The sequence below is a fragment of the Balaenoptera acutorostrata genome, chromosome 2, assembly GCF_949987535.1.
Source record: "Balaenoptera acutorostrata chromosome 2, mBalAcu1.1, whole genome shotgun sequence".
Classification (NCBI taxonomy): Eukaryota; Metazoa; Chordata; class Mammalia; order Artiodactyla; family Balaenopteridae; genus Balaenoptera; species Balaenoptera acutorostrata.
In genome coordinates this window covers 40,744,369-40,765,414 of record NC_080065.1, presented here as the reverse complement: position 1 = coordinate 40,765,414, position 21,046 = coordinate 40,744,369, and the positions used below count along the sequence as shown (strand labels likewise).

The following is a 21,046-nucleotide window of genomic DNA, read 5'->3' as shown; positions in this document are numbered from 1 at the left end:
AGAAAATCACCAAAATAGCATTCTACTTCATTAGTTGGCAAGAAATCAACCAAATTGAAATATCAGTTTTCATTCAAAAAATCACAAAAGGTAAAGAATTACATAGGTACCTTGTATTTTAAATAGAATTGAATGAAGAAGTAAGATTTGCTGGACAATAACACCTCTGAAGTTTTCTCATAAAACATGTACTCATTTTTTTTAATATAGGCCTAAAATATTATTTAAGCACCATCCTCTAGGAAGATTTCTTCTCATACCGAAGGCAGTATTTAACTGATTCATCAGTTAATTATGGGGACCTATACCATGTAACACACGTCCATCTACTCCATTTAGCTACATATATTGTATATCCATTATATGAGGACTCCAGACAATAGAAACCAGAAAATCATTTGCAAAGAATAATTTAGAGAAAACATGAATATATTTATATCTATGCTGAAATAAATCTATTTTTACTATATCTCCAAAATGACTATAAGTACTGAGAGTAGCTGTATTTTTTCTAATTTTTAAATTTATTTTTTAAAGTACAAAAGTAATATATAAATACAGGCTCGTTGTAAAAAGTATTCGAATGATTTTTAAGCATACAGAAAAGTAAATACAAATCCATTTCTTTACATAAGATGATCCTCAATACATGTCTTTATCTCTTCCCTTTCCAGAGACCAAATTAAAAGTAGTAAAGGAATACTGTGAAGTTTTGCTTTCACAGTAAAAAGAAAGAAATGTGGGAAGGAAGTCTTTCCCTCTCTATGGGCACTGTATGAGGATGTAAATTCTTGCAGTTGCTGCTTTCAACTTGTGATCATGAGAGGTTGGCCAAGAAAGTAAAGTCATGCCAGCACAGTGCCTCAGCATCACTGAGATACTAAATCCACACTAGCCCTGCCTCCCAGATTTTTATAATTAAGTTATTTTATTGGTAAGCCAGTATTATTCAGGTATTCTGTAACATGCAGTTAAGAAAACTTTTGGAAGTGATGGATATGCTGATGGTTTCAGAGGTACATGGAGATGTCCAAACTCATCAAACTGTATACATTAAATATGTGCAGATTTTTGGTATATCAATTATACCTCAATAAAGCTGTTTTTTTGTTTTTTGTTTCTTAGCTTAGTTTTTTTTAAAGAGCAAGAGGGACATAAATAGTATTTCAAGACAAGAGAAGTGGTGTTATGGACTGGATGTCCTTGTCTCTCCCAAATTCAATAAGTTGAATCCCTAATCCCCGACGTGGTGGTATTTGGAAGTGGAGCCTTAGGTAGTTGAATTAGATGAGGTGACTGGGGGTGGAAACTTCCTGATGGGATTAGTGGCAGTGTTCGTAAAGGAAGAGATGGGGGCTCTCTCTGCCATGGGAGGATACAGTGAGAATTTGGCCATCTGCAAGCCAGGAAGAGAGCTCTCACCAGGACCCAACCATACTGTCACCCTGATTTTGGACCTCCAGGCTCCAGAAATGTGAGAAAATAAATTTCTGTTCTTTAAGACAATTTTTTTTTTAATTACGCTGGTGGTTACTGATGAAACTTGAAGGAAAAGTAGAGGGAACTTGGAATATAATGCTGAGGGCTGTGACCAAGAAGAGAGCAAAGCTCCTGGCAAAACTCCAGAAAAACTGCTAGCTAAGAGACAGTGTGATGACAGGGGGCCAACTGAAAAGTGAGGGGAAACAGTGACTTAGGGAAGGTCTCTGTGTGGTACAGTGGACTCTCTGTCCCTCCCTCGACATTGCAGAACAGCCTGTAAGCAAGCATTTATTTTCCTGAGGAGAGAAAAAAGCAAGTGGTTCTTCTCTAAGGTAATTGAACAAGGCAGAGAACTAGAACAATTAAGAGAGATGTTGGTAACCTTGGAGTACAGCCCTCCTCGTTCTGGCATTTAGGGAAATATGAGGATAAACCTCCCACCTGTTCACCCTGAAGAGAAACTGCAGGTCAATGAGTACTGCCACATCACTAGAGGTTTCATCCTCAATAGAAACGGACGTCAACAGGTAACTTGAAGAACACATTCAACATACGAGGGAAAGATCTAGACACAGAGACAGAAACAATGATTCCAGAGTAAAGAGAAAGAATTCAGAAAACACAACAGAAACTAAAACATAAAATATAATAACAAAACTTCTTTTTGTTTCCATTTTACAGTGTTATGGCAACATGTATATATAATTCAAAGTATACAATTCAATCTTTTTAGAAATTTCCCAAATTATGAAACCAACGCTATGAAAGCCAAACCAAACAGGTTTAGGTTTTCATCACTGCAACAAGATTCCTCCTGCCCACTTATTGGTAATCTCCTTTTCCACCCACTTCCCCAAGCAACCACTACTATGTTATCTGTCACTATAGATTTCCCTTTTCTGGATTATTTATATCAGTGAACGCATGTACTATATGGACTGTCATGTGTTGCTTCTTTCACTGTGTTTGTGAAACATTCCGAGGTTCATCCATGTTGTAGCATATATTCATTATTCAAAACCAGGTCTCTTTAGCAACTACCAGAAGATAGAGGATATTACATCCACAACAGAAGAGAACGATACAATGAGAAAGCAACAAATATAGGAAAATGGAAAGCATTTGTAAATTAAAAGTGCCAAATTAAAAATACATTAAAAGCAATGAAAGGTAAAGTTGAGGAAATCTCCTACACTAGTAATCACTATTTTTAGGTTTGTTTATATTCCTTCATATCTTGGGTTTTTTTTCTCTTCTGTGCACTTAGATATTAATTTTAAAGTAACTTTAAAAAATAAAAGTTATATATCCACAAATAAAAATAATTTAGATAAAGGAAAGTTGAAAATAAATGTAAACAATATATCTACATAAAGGAATATTTTTCAACAAAAGCAGTGCATATCGGTAGATTTTATTGTCATTTTTTTCATACTATATGTGATCATTTTTATCATGCTATAATTAAAACCTTGTATCCTGCTTTTCTGTTAAACTTTCGTGACCATTCTACTATTAATATTAATACATGACTTTAAAAGCTTTACTTTTAATAATTGCCACATAGTTGATTATGAATCTTGACTTATTATTCATTTAAGGCATTTCCATATTTGCAGATGCATACATAAATGCATAATGTATATCACCATGTAAATAACATTGTTCTGATTACAGACTATTTCCTTAGGCTAGATTGTCAAGTGAAATTTCTGGATAAAGTATATGGATACATTTTAAGATCTTTGTTATGTATCATTGGATTATATTCCATGAGGCTTATAACCATTCTATATGACAACTTGTACAGATTTGAAAGCAACACTTAGCAATAAAAACATTTCTTATCAGTATGTTTGACATAATTTAGCAATCATAAGTTATATAATATGGCATTAGTACTACAGTGACACAGGAATTTAATTTTGGGGTAGTGTTGAAAATACTTTTATTACTTTTTTTTTAATTAGAGTAGCTGACAAATTCCATCATATGATAATATGCTTTATGCTTAAACACTGACCAATAGAGATTTATCTTCCTACACACACCAAAGGTACACACACACAAATACACACACACACAAACATGCACACAAACATGAACAGTCCACAATATTATTTTTTCATTTTTAATCACATGTATTCTTTTCTTTCTAATTTTACAAGTAATGAATGTTCATTGCAGACAACTAGAGTTACGTAAAAGCATGAAGTAAAAAAGAACAATCACCCATAATCCCCATCCCCCGAAATAACTACCATTAGCATTCTGACGCATTTCCTCCCAGTGTCTACATATTTTTTTTAATAATTGAAGTACAATTAACCTACAACACTATGTTAGTTCTAGGTGCACAACTCTTTTAACCTTTCTACTAGATTTATGTTTGGTTGGGCTACTACCTTTAATGTATATTTGCCTTTACCAATGAGATTTTTTCTTTTATAACTTTCATATTTCTATTTCTGTCCTTTTCTTTTTTGCTTAGAGAAGTACCTTTAACATTTCTTGTAAAACTGGTTGTGGTACTGAACTCTTTCAGCTTTTTCTTGTTTGTAAAAATCTCTATCTCTCTTTCCAATCTGAATGATAGCTTTGCTGGGTAGAGTATTCTTGGTTGTAGGTTTCTTCCTTTCATCACTTTAAACATATTATGCCACTCCCTTCTGACCTGTGAAGTTTTTGGTGAAAACTCAGCTGATGATCTTATGCAAAGTTCCCTTGTGTGTAACTAGTTGCTTTTACTTTGCTGCTTTTAATATTCTCTCTTTATTGTTAATTTTTGCCATTTTAATTATAATGTGTCTTGGTGTGGTCCTCCTTGGGTTGATCCTCCTTGGGATTCTCTGTGCTTCCTGGACCTGGATGTTTGTTTCCTTTCACAGGTTAGGGAGTTTTTCAGCTATTATTTCTTCAAATGTGTTCTCTGCCCCCTTTTCCTCTCTCTTCTCCTTCTGGGACTCCAATAATGCAAATGTTAGTATGCTTAATGTTGCCCCAGAGGTCCCTTAAACTATCCTAATTTTTTTAAAAAATCCTTTTTTCTGTTCAGATGGGTGATTTTTACTACTCTGTCTTTCAATTTACTGATCCAGTCCTCTGTATCATCTAATGTACCTTTGATTCCTGCTGGTTCAGAGGCTGCTGGCTGCTGGTGGGTGGGGTTGGGTCCCAGCATGGCGGGCTGCATGGCGCAGAGAGTCCCAGGGCTGGTGCTGGCCCATTGGTGGATGGGGCTGGGTTCCAGTGTTAATAGGGTAGAGGAAGGATTCCAAAATGGTGCTTGCCAGCATCAGAGTCCTTGGGGTATAATGAGTTCCCAAAAATGGATGCCACCAGCATCTGTGTCCTCAGGGTGTGTCCCAGTTGCCTCCTGCCAATCTAGGAGGCTCTAAAAGATCAGCAAGTAGGTCTGACCCAGGCTCCTTCAAATGACTGTTTCTGCGCAGGGCATTGGAGGGTGTGAGATTTTGTGTGCACCCTTCAAGAGTGGAGTCTCTACTTCCTACAACCCTCCAGCTCTCAAGAATGCAAGCCCCACTTGCCTTAAAGCCAGACTTTCTGGGGGTCATCTTTCTGGTGCAGGACCCACAGGCTGAGGAGCCCAATGTGGGGCTCAGACCCCTCTCTCCCTAAGGGGAATCTCTGCAATGGTGATTATCCTCCCATTTGTGGGTCACCTACCCAGGGTAACAGGTCTTGACTATACAGTGTGTCTGCCTCTTCTACCCTTATCATTGTGGTTCCTTCTTTATATCTTTAGTTGTAGAAAATCTTTTCTTCTAGTCTTCAGGTCATTCTCATCAATAGTTGCTCTGTATGTATTTGTAATTTTGGTGTGCCCATGGGAGGAGGTGAGCTCAGGGTCTTCCTACTCTGCCATGTTGGCCCCACCACAATATTGTTTATTAAATTTGAAATGTTTACAAGCATGAACAGTAACAACGTAATTGGTGGCTTAGGTGGCATTTCCTAAAATCCTCTCAATTGCCAGATTGGTTCAGGTGCACTTCTTTAGTACTCCCAGAGTGCCTGCCTTCTATATTATTGCTCTCACCAGCTTACATTTTAAATGAAATCTTAATTCAAATGAACTTTTTCTTTTTACTACCAGCATATAAGTAATACAGAAGTAGATATGATGTTTGATTCATGTTTCCAGCCCTAACATCAAGGACATAATGCCTACCACATAATTTACTCGCTATGTTTATCAACATGAACTGAAATTCTTTAAACAAGTTCAGAGGAGTGTGAATTTAGGCCCCTTTCAATAATTATTTTGCTTATTTCCTTTTGTTAGAAGATAGTGCATTTCAGAAACACTTCTCCGATTCCTTTTCTCAAATAGGTTATTTTGAAGCAAAGTTTTTCAATTATTTTAAATTTTTTAAAGAAGCAAAGTCTATAGAATTTTAATACATAAATTTTGGGAAATGAAATAGAAAATCTTCACTTTTATCATTTATTTACCTAGCTAATAAGAAAATCCAAGTCTGCAAATATTTGCTTACCATATATTGGGAATCAAAATTTCAACAAAAGATTTTCCTTAGAAATTACTTAAATGAAAAGCCTCTCTGTGCATTTGGAATATAATTTTTATACTGATCTTACTGGGAATATATGAACTACATAAAGCATTCCTATGATGCATACATCTGAACCTGTGATTCAATTTTGCTTAATCATAAGACTTTCTAAGCCAATGATTTTGGGCTCGCTTTGGTTTCTGTCTATATAATACCATCTGCTCTCTGCCTTCCAGAATTCATAAGAACTTCTATCTGAGAATAGTCTCTTCCTGTTTTCAACTCCATTTTGGATTTATTATTCTTTTTTCTGCATATTTTTGTTTCAGGTGAATTGGAATGGGAGCTGGAAGAAGATAATTTTGTTACAGCCTTCCCTTTGAACCAAAAGCCTCAATTGTTTAAAAAAAAAAAAGAATATTTTAAGATTATTAGCAATTGGGCACTTTTAATTATCAGAAGGGATTTCCTGATAAAATAGAAAATGTTACTAATCATTGGTTTCTCACACCATGAGACTTTTTTCTTTTAGTTGTGGTAGGTCTTAATGGCCTTTTAAAGAAAATTGCCAAACAAATCTTTCTTCTTTGTTTTTATAGAGATTTGCCTGTTGACCAAGGGACGGCGCACTGCCAGTGTTCGAGCTGATACGTATTGTCGTCTTTATTCGCTTTCTGTGGACAATTTCAACGAGGTCCTGGAGGAATATCCAATGATGAGAAGAGCCTTTGAGACAGTAGCCATTGACCGACTAGACCGGATAGGTACTCTGTTCAGTTTTCTTCTTTGTGCACAATTCAGTTTTAATCTAGTGGGCTGATACATATTTGCAATCATAAGTCCCAAATGCTGGTATATAGATTGCTTATTAATTAACATAGAAATATAGAAATAGCAATTTGCTCTAGCCATATTTCTAGAAAGATCTGAGGCTCTATCTAACTTTCTATTCTAAGTATTCTAGGTTTGTTTATTCATCTCTATTTTTGCTAGCTACGCAATCTGATTTCACCAGTGATACCAAAACAATGTGAATCTTAAGGTAAAAAACAATGATTAAAAATTCTACACAGCATTAAAATAGAACTAAAAATGCAATAGTATGAGTCTACATTACAAAATAAATTTTATCACAAGGTGTTTTTTTTCATTTTTAAGGATCAACTTTACATTTATTCTTATATTAAGAATTGAAAACGTGTGCATTTTCATTGTCTCAATAGAAACTTCTTGAAATGTTTGTAATACAGACTCAAGCAGAAAAAGCCTTAATAGAAGTGCCCACATAGATGCTTTACTTTGCAAATATCAACTTATCTTAAAATCCTCTCTGCTCTCAAATAAAAATATGTAAGTTAGACCTTACTAGTTACACTAGTTTAAAGATTTGAATAATTGCCATAGTAAAGTTAGATCAGATTGGCTTGCTGTTAACTTCCCAAGATATGCTAGAACATTCTGGTGTCAGAAGGTGTTATGCATTCATCTTCCACACCCAGATCCTCCTCCCGCACCCTACCCTCCTCTGTTCCCTTTTCCTGCTTAACTCTACTAGCCTTCATATCTCAGTTTAGACATCACTTCCCTGTAGAAACCTTCTTTGACCTTCCACCCCCTTAATAGTCTAAGTACCCTGGAGATGTTCTCCCATACTCCTGGGAAGTTCCTCCATCACAGCACTGCTTTTATTATTTAAATTGCTCTAGAGATGCTAAGCTTTATGAATGTAGAGATCATGTCTAATTCACTGTTACATTCACAGTACCTAGTACACAATGAATATTGTTGAAGAGAGTTAGGGAGGGATGAAGGAATCAATGAACTCAAAGGAGACTGGGGTTGGGATCACTGGAAAGTAAACAAAGAGATACTTCAACTGCTTCATTTTTATTAAAGGTAAGGACTTTTGATTGACATATGGCTGTGTCAGCTTTTCTTCTGCACTTTACGTCTTTCTTTTCTTCTATATTGGTAGGACAACAGACTGCATAAGGATCTGAAATTAGGTTAGGAGAAGTAAATGTAGTATTTGGACATTACCATTAGACACAGCACACATATTAAAAATCTTATTGATAACTTAGAGATGTAACAGGACGGAGTGTCCAGAAGACAGTGCCCATAAAAGAAGCGAGTATACCTAAAAGCATCTTTACTTAATTTGAAGATAACTTCCCTCTTTGTGGTATGTGAGTGTTCATGGTAGAGCCAGAGGAAAAAATATGAGTTTTTTTCCTAAGCCAGCTAAACATATTTTGCAAAAGCATCAAAATCAGGATATTTCAATAGAGAATTTCTGTTAATCTGACAGAGCATCACTTTCATCTAACTTATTACAGTTAACTTTTTATACGAAAGTTTGCATGAAACGGTTTGCAATCAATAATATAGGCAATAAAATTGCTAGTGAGCACCAGTATTTGCATTTTTAATCTTCACAAAATTCTAACAGTGCATTAAAAGTGATAGTATTTTTCCACAAAGTCCCAGATACTTAGATTATGAAATGTTGACTATTCACATGATCACAAAGAAATATTATTCTTCTCAGTGTTGTGGCCATTGCTTATAAATGCATATATTATAGTTAATTAAGGGAATATGCAAAGTAAGCATTTATGTTTTCTACTAACATAGAAGTCTTTGTTCTTTGGGAAATTAGGACAATTCTGTAAGGAGAGAGATAGCTATTCATTTTGGCAGTCATTTAAAATGATTGTCTTTCCCAGCAGCCAAGTAAATTATATCATACATTTCCATTTGAAAATATTCCTTGTTAGTTTAGATGTGATACTTTATTTAGTGATATGGCAAATTGATTTATTTTTCAGTTACCATATTTACCTAGGTGATGATGCCATTAAAAAGTCACTGATTTTCCCCTCTTACATCAACCTACAATTGGTGCTAATTGTTATTTTGCCAGAGAATATCTCCTTATTGCAAACCACTCCAAAGACAATAGCGAGAAGGAGAGGTAGTACTTACTGAGGTTCTAGAATGAGCTGAGAGCTTGCCATACATTATGACCCTGGCTCCTCGCAACAACCTCTCAGAAGAGGAAAGATTATGAAATAGTTCTCAATCTGGCTGCACACAAGAATCCCCTGGGGAAAGTTTATTTTAAAGTACCAAAATCTGGACCCATGTCTGTTTATTCTGATTTAATTGTTAGGGTGCAGATGGAAATAAGTAACTCTTAAAGCTCTAGCGATGACAAAAATAGGCAGGTAGAGTAGAGAATCACTGGTGTAGGGCACTGGTCAAAAGCAAAGGCCTTTGCTTCTCAAACTTGCATGTGACAGTTACCAGGGGATCATAGTAAAAGGCAGCATCTGGTGCAGCAAGTGGATGAGGCCCAGGAGACTTCATTTCCAGCAAACACTCAACGTGATATAGATGTGTCTGCTTCATATTCCATTGTAAATCTGATCAGATCTACTGTTTTCCTGTCCCAGCTCTGTCACTTATTAACTATGTTTTCTTGGGCGTTACTCTTAACCTTCTTATGTTCCAGTCTCCTTTTGGGTGAAGTGGGATTATGAGCACACTTACCGCAAAGAGTTGTGGATTAAATAAAATAAATCTGCCTAAAGCCTCGGGTAGGGTGCCTGTCACATAGTATGTATTCCATTGTCCTTTCTTGAAAAAGAAGCTTTAAACTGAAATCTTGATTTCAGGCCCATCCTGATCCAAACGCCCTTTCTTCTCCCAAGGTAGCCCTCATGCAAATCTCTCCATTTCTTCTGTAAAGATGGCTTTTGCCATATTACAGACTTTTCAGCTTGACTCGTGTAGAAGGTAAGATTTCCCAGAAAGATACAGGAAGCGTGAGAGACGGGAGCCGTGTGTCTATTTGGTGTCTAAAGGAGAGTGCTTGGCTTTTGAGCCTCTTCTATGAAACACTGCCATCGTTCTGTTTGCAGGAGCCACTCGCGCTTGGAATTGTCATCAGTCACTTACAGACTTTCTAAGTGCCTATCTTCCTTTCGCTGACAGGAAAGAAAAATTCAATTCTTCTGCAAAAGTTCCAGAAGGATCTGAACACTGGCGTTTTCAACAATCAGGAGAACGAGATCCTGAAGCAGATTGTGAAACACGACAGGGAGATGGTGCAGGCAATCGCTCCCATCAGTTACCCTCAAATGACAGCCCTGAACTCCACGTCCTCAGCTACCACCCCGACCCCTCGCGGGAGGACACAGTCTCCGCCGGTGTACACAGCGACCAGTCTGTCTCATGGCAACCTGCACTCCCCCAGCCCCAGCACGCAGACCCCCCAGCCGTCGGCCATCCTCTCGCCCTGCTCCTACACCACCGCGGTCTGCAGCCCTCCCGTTCAGAGCCCGCTAGCCACTCGAACTTTCCACTACGCCTCCCCCACTGCTTCCCAGCTGTCACTCATTCAGCAGCAGGCACAGCAGACACTGCAGACCAAGCAGCAGAACCAGGCTCCACAGACACCCGGCGGCAGCTCCGCACCGAAAAACGAAGTGCACAAGAGCACGCAGGCGCTTCACAACACCAGCCTGACCCGAGAAGTCAGGCCCCTCTCGGCCTCGCAGCCCTCGCTGCCCCATGAGGTTTCCACCCTGATTTCCAGACCGCATCCCACTGTGGGCGAGTCCCTGGCGTCCATCCCTCCGCCCGTGACCACGGTGCACGGCTCGGGCCTGCAGGCAGGGAGCAGGGGCACGGTCCCCCAGCGGGTCACCCTGTTCCGACAGATGTCATCGGGAGCCATCCCCCCCAGCCGAGGGGTCCCACCGGCACCCCCTCCACCAGCAGCCGCTCATCAGAGGGAGTCTTCCTCAGTCTTACATACAGACCCAGAGACAGAAAAGCCACGATTTGCTTCAAATTTATGATCCCTGCTGATTGTCAAAGCAGAAAGAAATACTCTGATAAACTGAGAATATTCTCAGATCTTATTTTATTCTATCTCCTGATAGATCCCTATAGCCTACTATGAAGAGATATTTTAGACAGCGCTGGCCTACATGCAAAATGTAAAATATATATATATATATATATATATATATATACACACATATGCTATTAAATCTATATCTAAAAATCTCAAGAAAAGTTCAAAAGACTTGTTTAGCATTCAGTGTTTTATGTCTTCCTTTCTTTAAATCATTAAAGGATTTAAAATGTTGTTGTAAGATTATTTATTTTTAACCTACTTTTACTTAATTCCTTTGATATATGTATTTCTCTATTTTATGGAGTTCTTGGATTCAATGGAAACAAAACTCTGATTTTAAAAAGGCAACTCAAGTGAGCTACTAAACAGCACCAATCAAACTCTTCTCATTAGCAGTGTCTCTGCATCTAAATTGTTAATCATTAATTACGGAGGATTAAATAGCAAGTCCCTTTTCTAGATCTAAATTGTATTTTGGTGCTTTGAATTTTGAATTAGGTTAAAGAACACACCATATGCTTGGCCATGGTAGGAGACTAGCATTGCCACTGTTATGACTGTCTCTAATCACAAACATGTCCATTGATCTTTCAGAAAGCTGAGGGGATATTTCTCTTCATGTGTTATCGGACTTTTACCAAGACTCAATCAATGTTAGCTGTAAATAACTTTTTCAACCCAAACAAAGATAGCTATTCTGTGCTGTGTGAAGGTAAAAGTCATCGTTTAAGAATTTAGTTTTATTGCTTCACTTCAAAACTTAGAGTTTTAAATTTTACAAAACCTAATTGTGACAGTTATTCAACTGTAATGCAATGGCTTGAAACCTACGATATTATTTTAACCTGCAATGTTTTATGCAAAATTGTATGCTCGATTCTACAAATTGCTTGTCTTACACCAAAAATCATTACTTTTCTTCCTTCTTGCCATAATCAAGCATCTGAAAATAGTCCCTGCATGCTTTTTGGAAAAAAAAAATACGTTCAAAGCAGTCATTGTAGGGAAAGGCTTACAGTATTTCTCATTTCTGGAAAAGTATAACCATTCATTAATTGTCTATCTTAAAATTCCTATAAGGCTGACTTGGATCTCTGACTTAAGTATAGAAGTGAGGTTTTCACTTTCATTTAATGTTATTATTATTATTATTATTATCATTTAAATAATGATTTGTAAACCACAGCTTGATTTGGAGTTGCCAGTGTGTTCTGTGTCTTCACTGTAATTGGTAGTTTACTGCGGCGTTAATTTAAAAAAAATAAATACACTATAGCATCATATCTGTTTGGGAACACACACCTCGCTCTTTGTGTATTGTAACTAAATGGTTAGTAAATCTTAAGACATGTGGTGACTAACATAGCCCTTAGGTGGGAGGTTTGTTATTTTATATGTGCTGAAAAAAGTACAGACATGGTGACAGCAAGCAGGGGTCAAACTGAATGTCTGTGAGCATCGTTTTTCTTGTTTGTCTGTTTCCTTGACTCTTTTCATGATCTGTGAACATCTGCTTCTTCTCAAAGAAGTCCCTTAGAAAGCATTTGTGCCTAACACATCCCACGGATGTGGTGATGACAGGAACACAATTGGAAGATTCCTAATAACCGACTTCTGTAAATAACCCCAGTTAAGAGAATGACCTAAAGTGGAAGTCTTCAGTATCTCTGACACTGGTGATAACATTTAAGAAGAACTTAACAAAGATTACACATTAAATGGGGCAGGGCCTCCAGATAGACTTGAGGACAGAAAACAAAAGCAAAAACTCTAAAATGGATCCATGCTGCCTGTTATGCCTTTTATGGATATAATACTTATACTATCAAAATGAGTTGTTATGTTTAATTTCTAACAGATCCCAGCTTGTGTGGAAGGAATCAACCGTGCTAGTCAGTGTGATGTTATCATGAATGTGCTGGTGACCTCTGATGGCGCCTCAGGGACGGTGTGAAAAAGGGATTGTTCAGTCTACCTAGAACCTGTGTGGAAGCTGCAAGACCATTTCTATATCAGTACAAAACTCTTTTATTTTATTAAAATATTGAGAATTAACTTCGATTTATTAAGATCATGTATTGGTCCTTTAAATTATTAAAGGTTTACATTTGATAGGACTAACGGGTTTGGTAGTGAAATATTTTTATATATATAAATTTTTTTTTTTTATTTTGAGCACTATTGGGAAACCTAAGCAAAATTGAATTGCATGGTCTTTCAGTGCAACCATGATATTTTTATTCACTTTGTAATAGAATGGACAAAAAAAAAACCCCTAAGGTTTATATGTCAAACTAATAAAGTGGTACAGGGTAAATTAAATACATGTATATGTATGAATATATATACTTAGGTTAAAAAAAAATTGACTCACATTCCTGTAACATAAAAGTTCATTGCTAGTTGAAAAGTGACCTCTTTTCTCTGTACATAGGTAAACCCATAAGTATGGAGTTTTAAACTGTACAGAAAGAAATGTATGATTGAAAAGATTGGTCTTTCTGCTGCTGGGAAAATAGTAAAATAGCTGATTCTTACAACTGTATGATCAGGGACGAGTTAGAGAATTTTTTTTGTCTTTGCTCGAAGCCATACGTATATAAAGATTATTAATAAATTCAACAGAAAATAAACTAAAATCATGAATATTTTATTTTATCAATATACTCTAATCAAACATTTTGTTTTATTAAAGAGTACAGATTTGCCTCTGTCTTTCTATCTTTACATCATAAGATTTCCAAGAGGGCTTTTACTTGGTAATCATTGTAAAATTAATTATAGGTATTCTCTAACTGTAGAAAGAAAAGAACTTAAATAGAACATGGATTTTCCAGCTATTCCTGTGTTTTTTACCTCTTCTATAATGTACAACTTGAGGGGTTTTTTTTCAATTCTTCACACTGTACTTCCTTAGCACGTGGTGGTTGTCCAATTTCAAAATACAGGCATTTCTGTGCTATTATTGGGTAGGGGGATGAGAAATAATTGCCCTATAGTTTACATATACAAACCTCTTCTGTGATAGCCTTCGGTCTTGCAAAGGCTTCAGACGGTGACAGAACCTCCGCATACAAGTGGATTTTGAATCAAACCCAAAGCATGAGATAGAGTATATTGCAGTGAGTGCAGGATTCTCAAAAACTCTGAGGAAAAATGGCAGGAGTGCAAATAGATTATAGTCATCAAATAAATAGCCTGTCTCCCGGTCTCTATCACCACTTCTTAAGTGAATAATTCCCAGATGGATGCTACCCCACTTTCCAAAGGTAGTTGCTTTTCTAGTTACAAACTTAAACGAGCATAACATCTGGAAGACACTATAAAGTACACAGTCGAGTTACTAGAATAATCCTAATGGACTTGGGTGATCTAAACAATATGATGTGTTTTGAATTTTAGGTGTATTATTTCAAATCCTGAATTATTTACACTTCAAAGTACAAGCGATCTCTACTGTCTTTCAGGCTTATTTTTAAAGACTCCACGCCTTTTCTTTTCACTTAAGTGTTTATATTTGTTAATTTTGCTATGCTACTTTGCCACTGTGGATCTCACTTTCATCATTTATAACAAGGTTTCTCTCCCTTCCACCTCTAGCCTTCTAGAATACATGCCATAAAACCCAGATGTGGTTATTTTGTTCCTATGCGCTACACCTAGCAAAGTGTTATTACATGCTCTAGTTGAAAAATTGCTCGTACTGTACAATAGGAAAGAAATGAGGTCCTTATAGGATAATTGGGTGCTGAGCATCAATAGCTGAAAGGAATGGTCAGAAATTTTTAAAAGTGTGACTGGCTGCATGCTCTGAATTGTAGTTCTTTTTTTTTTTTTTTTTTGAGCATCATGTGCTTCTAACTCAGATCTTTTCTTTTTTTTTTTAAATTAATTTATTTTTGGCTGCGTTGTGTCTTCGTTGCTGCGTGCGGGCTTTCTCTAGTTGCAGCGAGTGAGGGCGGGCTACTGTTCGTTGCAGTGCGCAGGCTTATTGCGGTGGCTTCTCTGGTTGCAGAGCACGGGCTCTAGGGCGCAGGCTCAGTAGTTGTGGCACAGGTGCTTAGCTGCTCCATAGCATGTGGGATCTTCCCAGACCAGGGCTCAAACCCATGTCCCCTGCATCACAGGTGGATTCCTAACCACTGCACCACCGGGGAAGTCCCTGACTTGTTAGCTCTATAATTTTATTCACTCTGTCCTTTTTCCAAGAAAATAGGATGGAAGAAAGAAGATTTGCTGTTGTATTCAGGGTTAAGTATACCTGCTACTGACACTCAAAAGCAGTGACTTTCTTAAGTAATTTTGATCCTTTTTTAAAAATAGCATCTATATTTTATAAACTGGCCAACAGTGAAGCCAATCATGAAGAAAATCTCCACTTTTAAAAGAGAACAAAGAAAGTAGAAAGTACCTTGCCTAAATTCATCAAGGATTTATAATAGAAGCAAACTGGCCATATTCCTCCTCCTCCCATTTTGGAGGTTTTCACCAGAGGCCACATTCCTTCCTTCTCTGGGAGCAATTGACATTTCCATTAATATCTGTCGTTTTGTTCTTCATCATTTCCTTCATAGCTTCAGGGTGTGAAAGCATGAACTTCTCTATACAGGAAAAATTTTATGATATATTCACAAATCTGCCACCAGAAAAAGATAATTTTATTATAATTGTTTAGAAGAAAATATTAGTGATTTTGTAATACTCGATTGCTTTTCAGTTTTGATAACTCCCTCAGTTGTATTGAAAAGGTGCAGTTTTGAGTTGCTCAAAGTATGATATTCTGATATCTAACATAATGAAGTATTTCATTTGAGAAATATTAAATAGTATTTAATGGATAAAAAACTTGGGGCTTCCCTGGTGGCGCAGTGGTTGAGAATCTGCCTGCTAATGCAGGGGACACGGGTTCGAGCCCTGGTCTGGGAAGATCCCACATGCCACGGAGCAACTGGCCCCGTGAGCCACAACTACTGAGCCTGCGCGTCTGGAGCCTATGCTCCGCAGCAAGAGAGGCCACGATAGTGAGAGGCCCGCACACCGCGATGAAGAGTGGCCCCCGCTTGCCACAACTAGAGAAAGCCCTCGCACAGAAACGAAGACCCAACACAGCCAAAAATAAATAAATAAATAAATAAATAAAACTTGTATATACTATATAGCATATAGTCTCCATATAACTCCATGCTAAAAATCAAAGATAGATATTAACAATATTGGCTTATAAACAAGCATATGGAAAGATTCAAGTGATTGTCCTCTTCACAGTAATTACCTTAAAATGCTAAACATATATCCCAAAGCCAGTAGCATGAGTCAAAATATATTTGACCACCCAATTCAGAACATCTAAGGATCAGTAGCAAGTTGATATGAGTATCCTCAACTGTGGTTTATCTCTACTTGGTAACAGTAAATTCCATTTTGGGAGTCAGCCAAAACTCATTTGAAGTCCAATTTTCTTCATACAGTCAATGATCTAGCTTGGCATCACTATTTGCGATCAAAAACAATTATGATTATTTTTATGTGTGGCTCATAAATTGTCTCTGAAGGCCTTTTAGACATGTTCCAAGACCCTTTAGATATGTATCGCTTCCCAAATTCAAACTCTCAAGATTCTAAACATCTGTAATATTTATCTATAAAGGTCTAGTAACTATAGCTTTATATATAACCTAAGGTTTTTTGTTTATTTTTTACTCTAATAGAAGAACAATGATCAAATCTATTGATTTGGGCTTGTTTTGCATAGTTCTTTTTGAAAGGATGATTATTTACCTTACATATGACATCCTATATTTCTGTGAATAACCAGTATTAAATTTTAATTTCTCCATATTTGAAACTCTCAGAAAATAGCTTCTTAAGTTGGTACCTGTAATGAAAGCTTAGTCTTTCCCAAGCTAGTTTATTATTAGCCTTTACGTGAACCACATAAGCAGAATTCTACTACATGATTTTGTTAATTACTCCAAGATATGAATGTTTGCAAGCTTTGAGACTTTATTTTTTTATTAAAACAATTTGTCATATAAATTGATTACAAACATATGTCAAAATTAGTTCAAACTTGACAAGAGAGTTCTGAGTAAGCCAATCCAAACATTCCATCTAGGTTGAACTATTTTGTAAGAAAAATAAAAAGATCAGTTTAACAATCATTTTTTAGAAAATTATCTGGTTAAAGATTATCAACCTCTTTATAAATTTGAGTATTAGTAGAGTGAGGAAATATTCCCAGTAAAGATCTTAACTTCCTGAAATTCTGTCAGAAAACTGCTCAAGCATTTCAACATGAATGGTAATGCTTTCCAAAAGGACGGTAAAATATGTCCCAGAAAAAGTTCTGGCCCTAAGTAGGTCTAAGAAATACCTTTTTCCTTTAAGTTGTAAAATATATTGTATGACAGTAAAAGGTAAACTTTTCTGCACACTTTTCAAGTGACTTCAATAATTATATCTACCTAAAGAATTAGTTTATAGCTGCAAAATGTTGTGTCTGTGATAGCCCATCAAAAGTAATTCCTATTTTCTCAGCATATTCTCAAAACACATGTTTCTTTCATGGCAAAAAATAGCATAGTTTCTTGCAAAAAAAAGTTGTGACACTTCTAAAGATGCTGCATCTCTCCAGATTAGGAAGTATTTGACAGAAAGGCTTATGTTCTATAAGGAGATCATGACTTTGAAAATTTTGAAAACTGACTTTTTTCATTTATTTTAGATCTGAGAGGAAGAAAAATTAGGGGAATTGACCACCAGCCAAAAACTGACACTTCACATCTCCGTTCTTAAGCTATCCTAATCTAATCTTCTATACATCAACGCAATTCAAGACTTCTACCTCCCCACCCTACCAGGAATTGTTTTAGGATTCAAAGGGGCTACAGGCCCTTGGATTCACAAGGAAACAAACTTTGCCAACAGTATACATTGGAGGAGCAATTCAAGTACAGTGCATGAAAAGAGGAAAAGTGACACTGAAGGAGATCAAATATATACATGAAAAGAGCTTTAAATATTCATTTTGATAGTGAAGAGTGTCACCTTATTAATTCTAAAGAACAAAAAGGAATATGACATAGACGAGCTTATGAAGATCTACTTTAGAATATGTGGCATAGAATTTGGTTCATTATGGAGGGGCTGATTGTTGTCTTCACTTATTACCACATTCTCTCTTCCTACTTCCTTTCTGGTATGTTTTCATAGATTCCTCAATCTCTTTAAAGATGTTTTCTATGAACCTTTTGTAACAATGTATCTAATAATCTCCTTATTTGTTATGACAAGTTTTCTCAAATAATCACATACTCTTGTTTATAATGTAGCTAAAAATGTATTCCTTAAGCAAAGATATGCATTTCAAAGGAAGTCACAAAGTTTTATAAGTAACAAATAAAATAATGAGGCAGAACTAGTTAGCTTATAATGGTGAAAGTGAAGGGAGAAGCCATAGGTTATAGGAACTCAGTTTCAACATATTAGAAATATAAGATACATTAGGAAGGAGGAAATTTTCAGAAAACATTGAGATATTTTTATGCCTATGTTTCAGAACTAATCTTACATCTTATCCATGAGATATTAACCATAGCATCAATATAAATCCTGGGTACTTCCCTTCAAAAAAAAGTCACCATTTTGGAGAGAGAGGAGGGTATAGGTTGAACTAAGACTGTGAAGGCCTGAAAATGTGGCCTGTTCAGAAATAAGAAAGAACTAAAATGCAGCTTTTCAACTGAAAAAGAAGCAAACCCATTGGTGGACAAAGAATGGCTCAGCAGGAGGGGATATCTCTAGGTGATTAGGGCAGGACACACAGAGGGTTTCTGCTACTACTAGAGCATACTCAAGAGTGAAAGGTTGTCAAAGGATTACAGAACATAAACACAAGAAATCCACTAATACTATATACACTCACACAAAACTGCATACTATCAAAGATACATATCATCTCCTGTACTTACAACAGCAGAATTCTTTTTTGTTAAGAGCTCCAATCTAATGGGTACCAATCCCTAGAGTGTGTGGGTTTGTATAGGCAAAAAGGGAAATAAAAAAAAAAATTTCTGATGTAACTATGTACTAGTATTTATACATTAATTTTTAAACTATTTTACCACAAATACCTTTTTATAAGGTCTGATTCACGTTACACATAACAAACAACATGTATTCATTAAAAATTTGTTTTATCCCATCAATGACACTCATTTCAGAAGAGTAATAGGATTATTACAAAATATTAGTTATAAAAAAGGGGTATAGATAGGGTTAAGAACCATTGTCCTAAATACTGATATGTATAGGGATTTGTGCTGTAGTCTGTGTATGAACATTACTGCTAAACAGATTTCTAATTTTTATATAACAGTACATTTTATAATAAAAGTAAATATTTGGTGTTGGGAAGAATAAAGGTGAGTAAGAATAGGCAGCAGCAAGGGAAAACTTGTCAAATTAATTTGAAAATAAGAATTGGACTATATTTCCTACAGGTTTCCTATTATCAGATTTATAAAATTTAAAATGCAGAATATAATTATTAAAAATAACCTAGAAATAGAAGGATCATGGGCCTTATTTTGCAATAATTAATTAATTAATCAATTAATCAACCACTCAGTCTTGCAGACTGCCCAGCAGTAGCTGATTCTTTGAACAGCCAGAGGGCTCACCAGGATGGTAACATCTAAAGAAGTTCTGTTAGTCCTTTTATCCATAATATTTCCCTTGTGTTGCTTAGAATTCTGCTATTTAATCACTCCATTTGGTTTCATTTGTGTCCATTTCTTGTATACATGTCACCTTAGTGGTTCAATCACACTAAGCCATTAGTTCTACTTATAATTTAGAACTATATAATTTAGAATGGTCTATTAATTCATCAAAATCATTCCTTAAGCACATATGGTGTGGCAAGAAGTATTCTGGATGATGTGGATATGGCTGTGGACAAGAAAGACATAAATGTGTTCCTTCGTGATGCTTATATCCTTCTGGGAAGGAATACATCATAAGTAAATGAGAAAATATATAATAATTCAGATGGTGAAAAGAGCTTTGGAGAAAAACAATGCAGGAAAGAGAAAAGGCAGAGTCAAGAATAGGGATTGAGGAGGATTTGCTATTTTAAGCAGCATGATCAAGGAGATCATCACTGAGTTGAACATTAAACAATGGCCCAAAAGGGTCTATCAATCAATATAACTAGGCCTCCTCCTGTGTCTTGCTACTTAAAGTAGGTTCATGCATCTGTATCATGTGGGACCTTGAAAGACATGCAGAATCCTGAGCCTACCCCCTACCTACTAGCAAGAGTCTGAATTTTAACAACATCCCTAGGTGATTCATAAGTGGATTAATATTTGAAAAGTACAGGGCTAGTAAAGTTTTAGGAGAGGTGAATACATTATAAGGGCATTTTAGGGAAATTCCAGGTGTAAGGACATTTCTGGAGATACCAAGTCAAATGTTGGATATCACTGCAAGGGATCTAGGCTAGACAGGAAGGGTGTCAAGACCTGACATAAGCATGAATGTCAAACAGAAACAAAGCTGAACACTTGTGAAAGCCAGTAAGTCAGATTTCATTCAGACAACTACAGTAGGGGAGAGAGACTCAGTGTAAACTGAGCTCACTCAACTCCACCAGAGGTAAAAAAAAAATGTGGAAGGCTTTTTAAATGCTGAAGGGTGGTAAAGAAAAGTAGTAAGGATGTCAAGAGGGGTGAAGGTGGTCAGTGTGGTTGGTTGATGGGTACTTATCTGATAGAGAAACAACTTTTCCTATCTTTAGGAGAGAAGCTAGTTTTGCAAATTGGACAAGGTGCCCACCATAGTTAAGGGCTTACCCTCCCACAGGAACCAGGAGGCAGGACAACTATGTCTCTAGTTGTTTACATTTCAAAGAGATGACTCCTAGGTCCTTGAGGAGATATTTCTAGTGTGGTAGAGAATTTACATCTCGAAGGGGAGAGAAATGATTTATAACTGCAAGTTTTTTTAAAGTAGCTACTCTAAGGGAAGAGAGGGGGCCATCATCATATTTTGGCTAGAACAAACAGTAAATTTCTTTGGCAATGCTGAATTTTCT

The 21,046-nt window shown here is 36.4% G+C and overlaps 1 protein-coding gene across 1 annotated transcript in view; it reads left to right on the top strand.

The window, feature by feature from the left end:
• HCN1 (hyperpolarization activated cyclic nucleotide gated potassium channel 1) overlaps positions 1–11,031 on the top strand; it is a 382,573-nt gene extending 371,542 nt beyond the window's left edge. Inside the window, exons 7-8 of the mRNA XM_057540919.1 lie at positions 6,617–6,781; positions 10,017–11,031. Coding sequence (XP_057396902.1) covers positions 6,617–6,781; positions 10,017–10,885 — 1,034 coding nt within the window. The 3' untranslated portion in view covers positions 10,886–11,031. The remainder of the gene's footprint in view (positions 1–6,616; positions 6,782–10,016) is intronic.
• Positions 11,032–21,046: the final 10,015 nt, after the last annotated feature.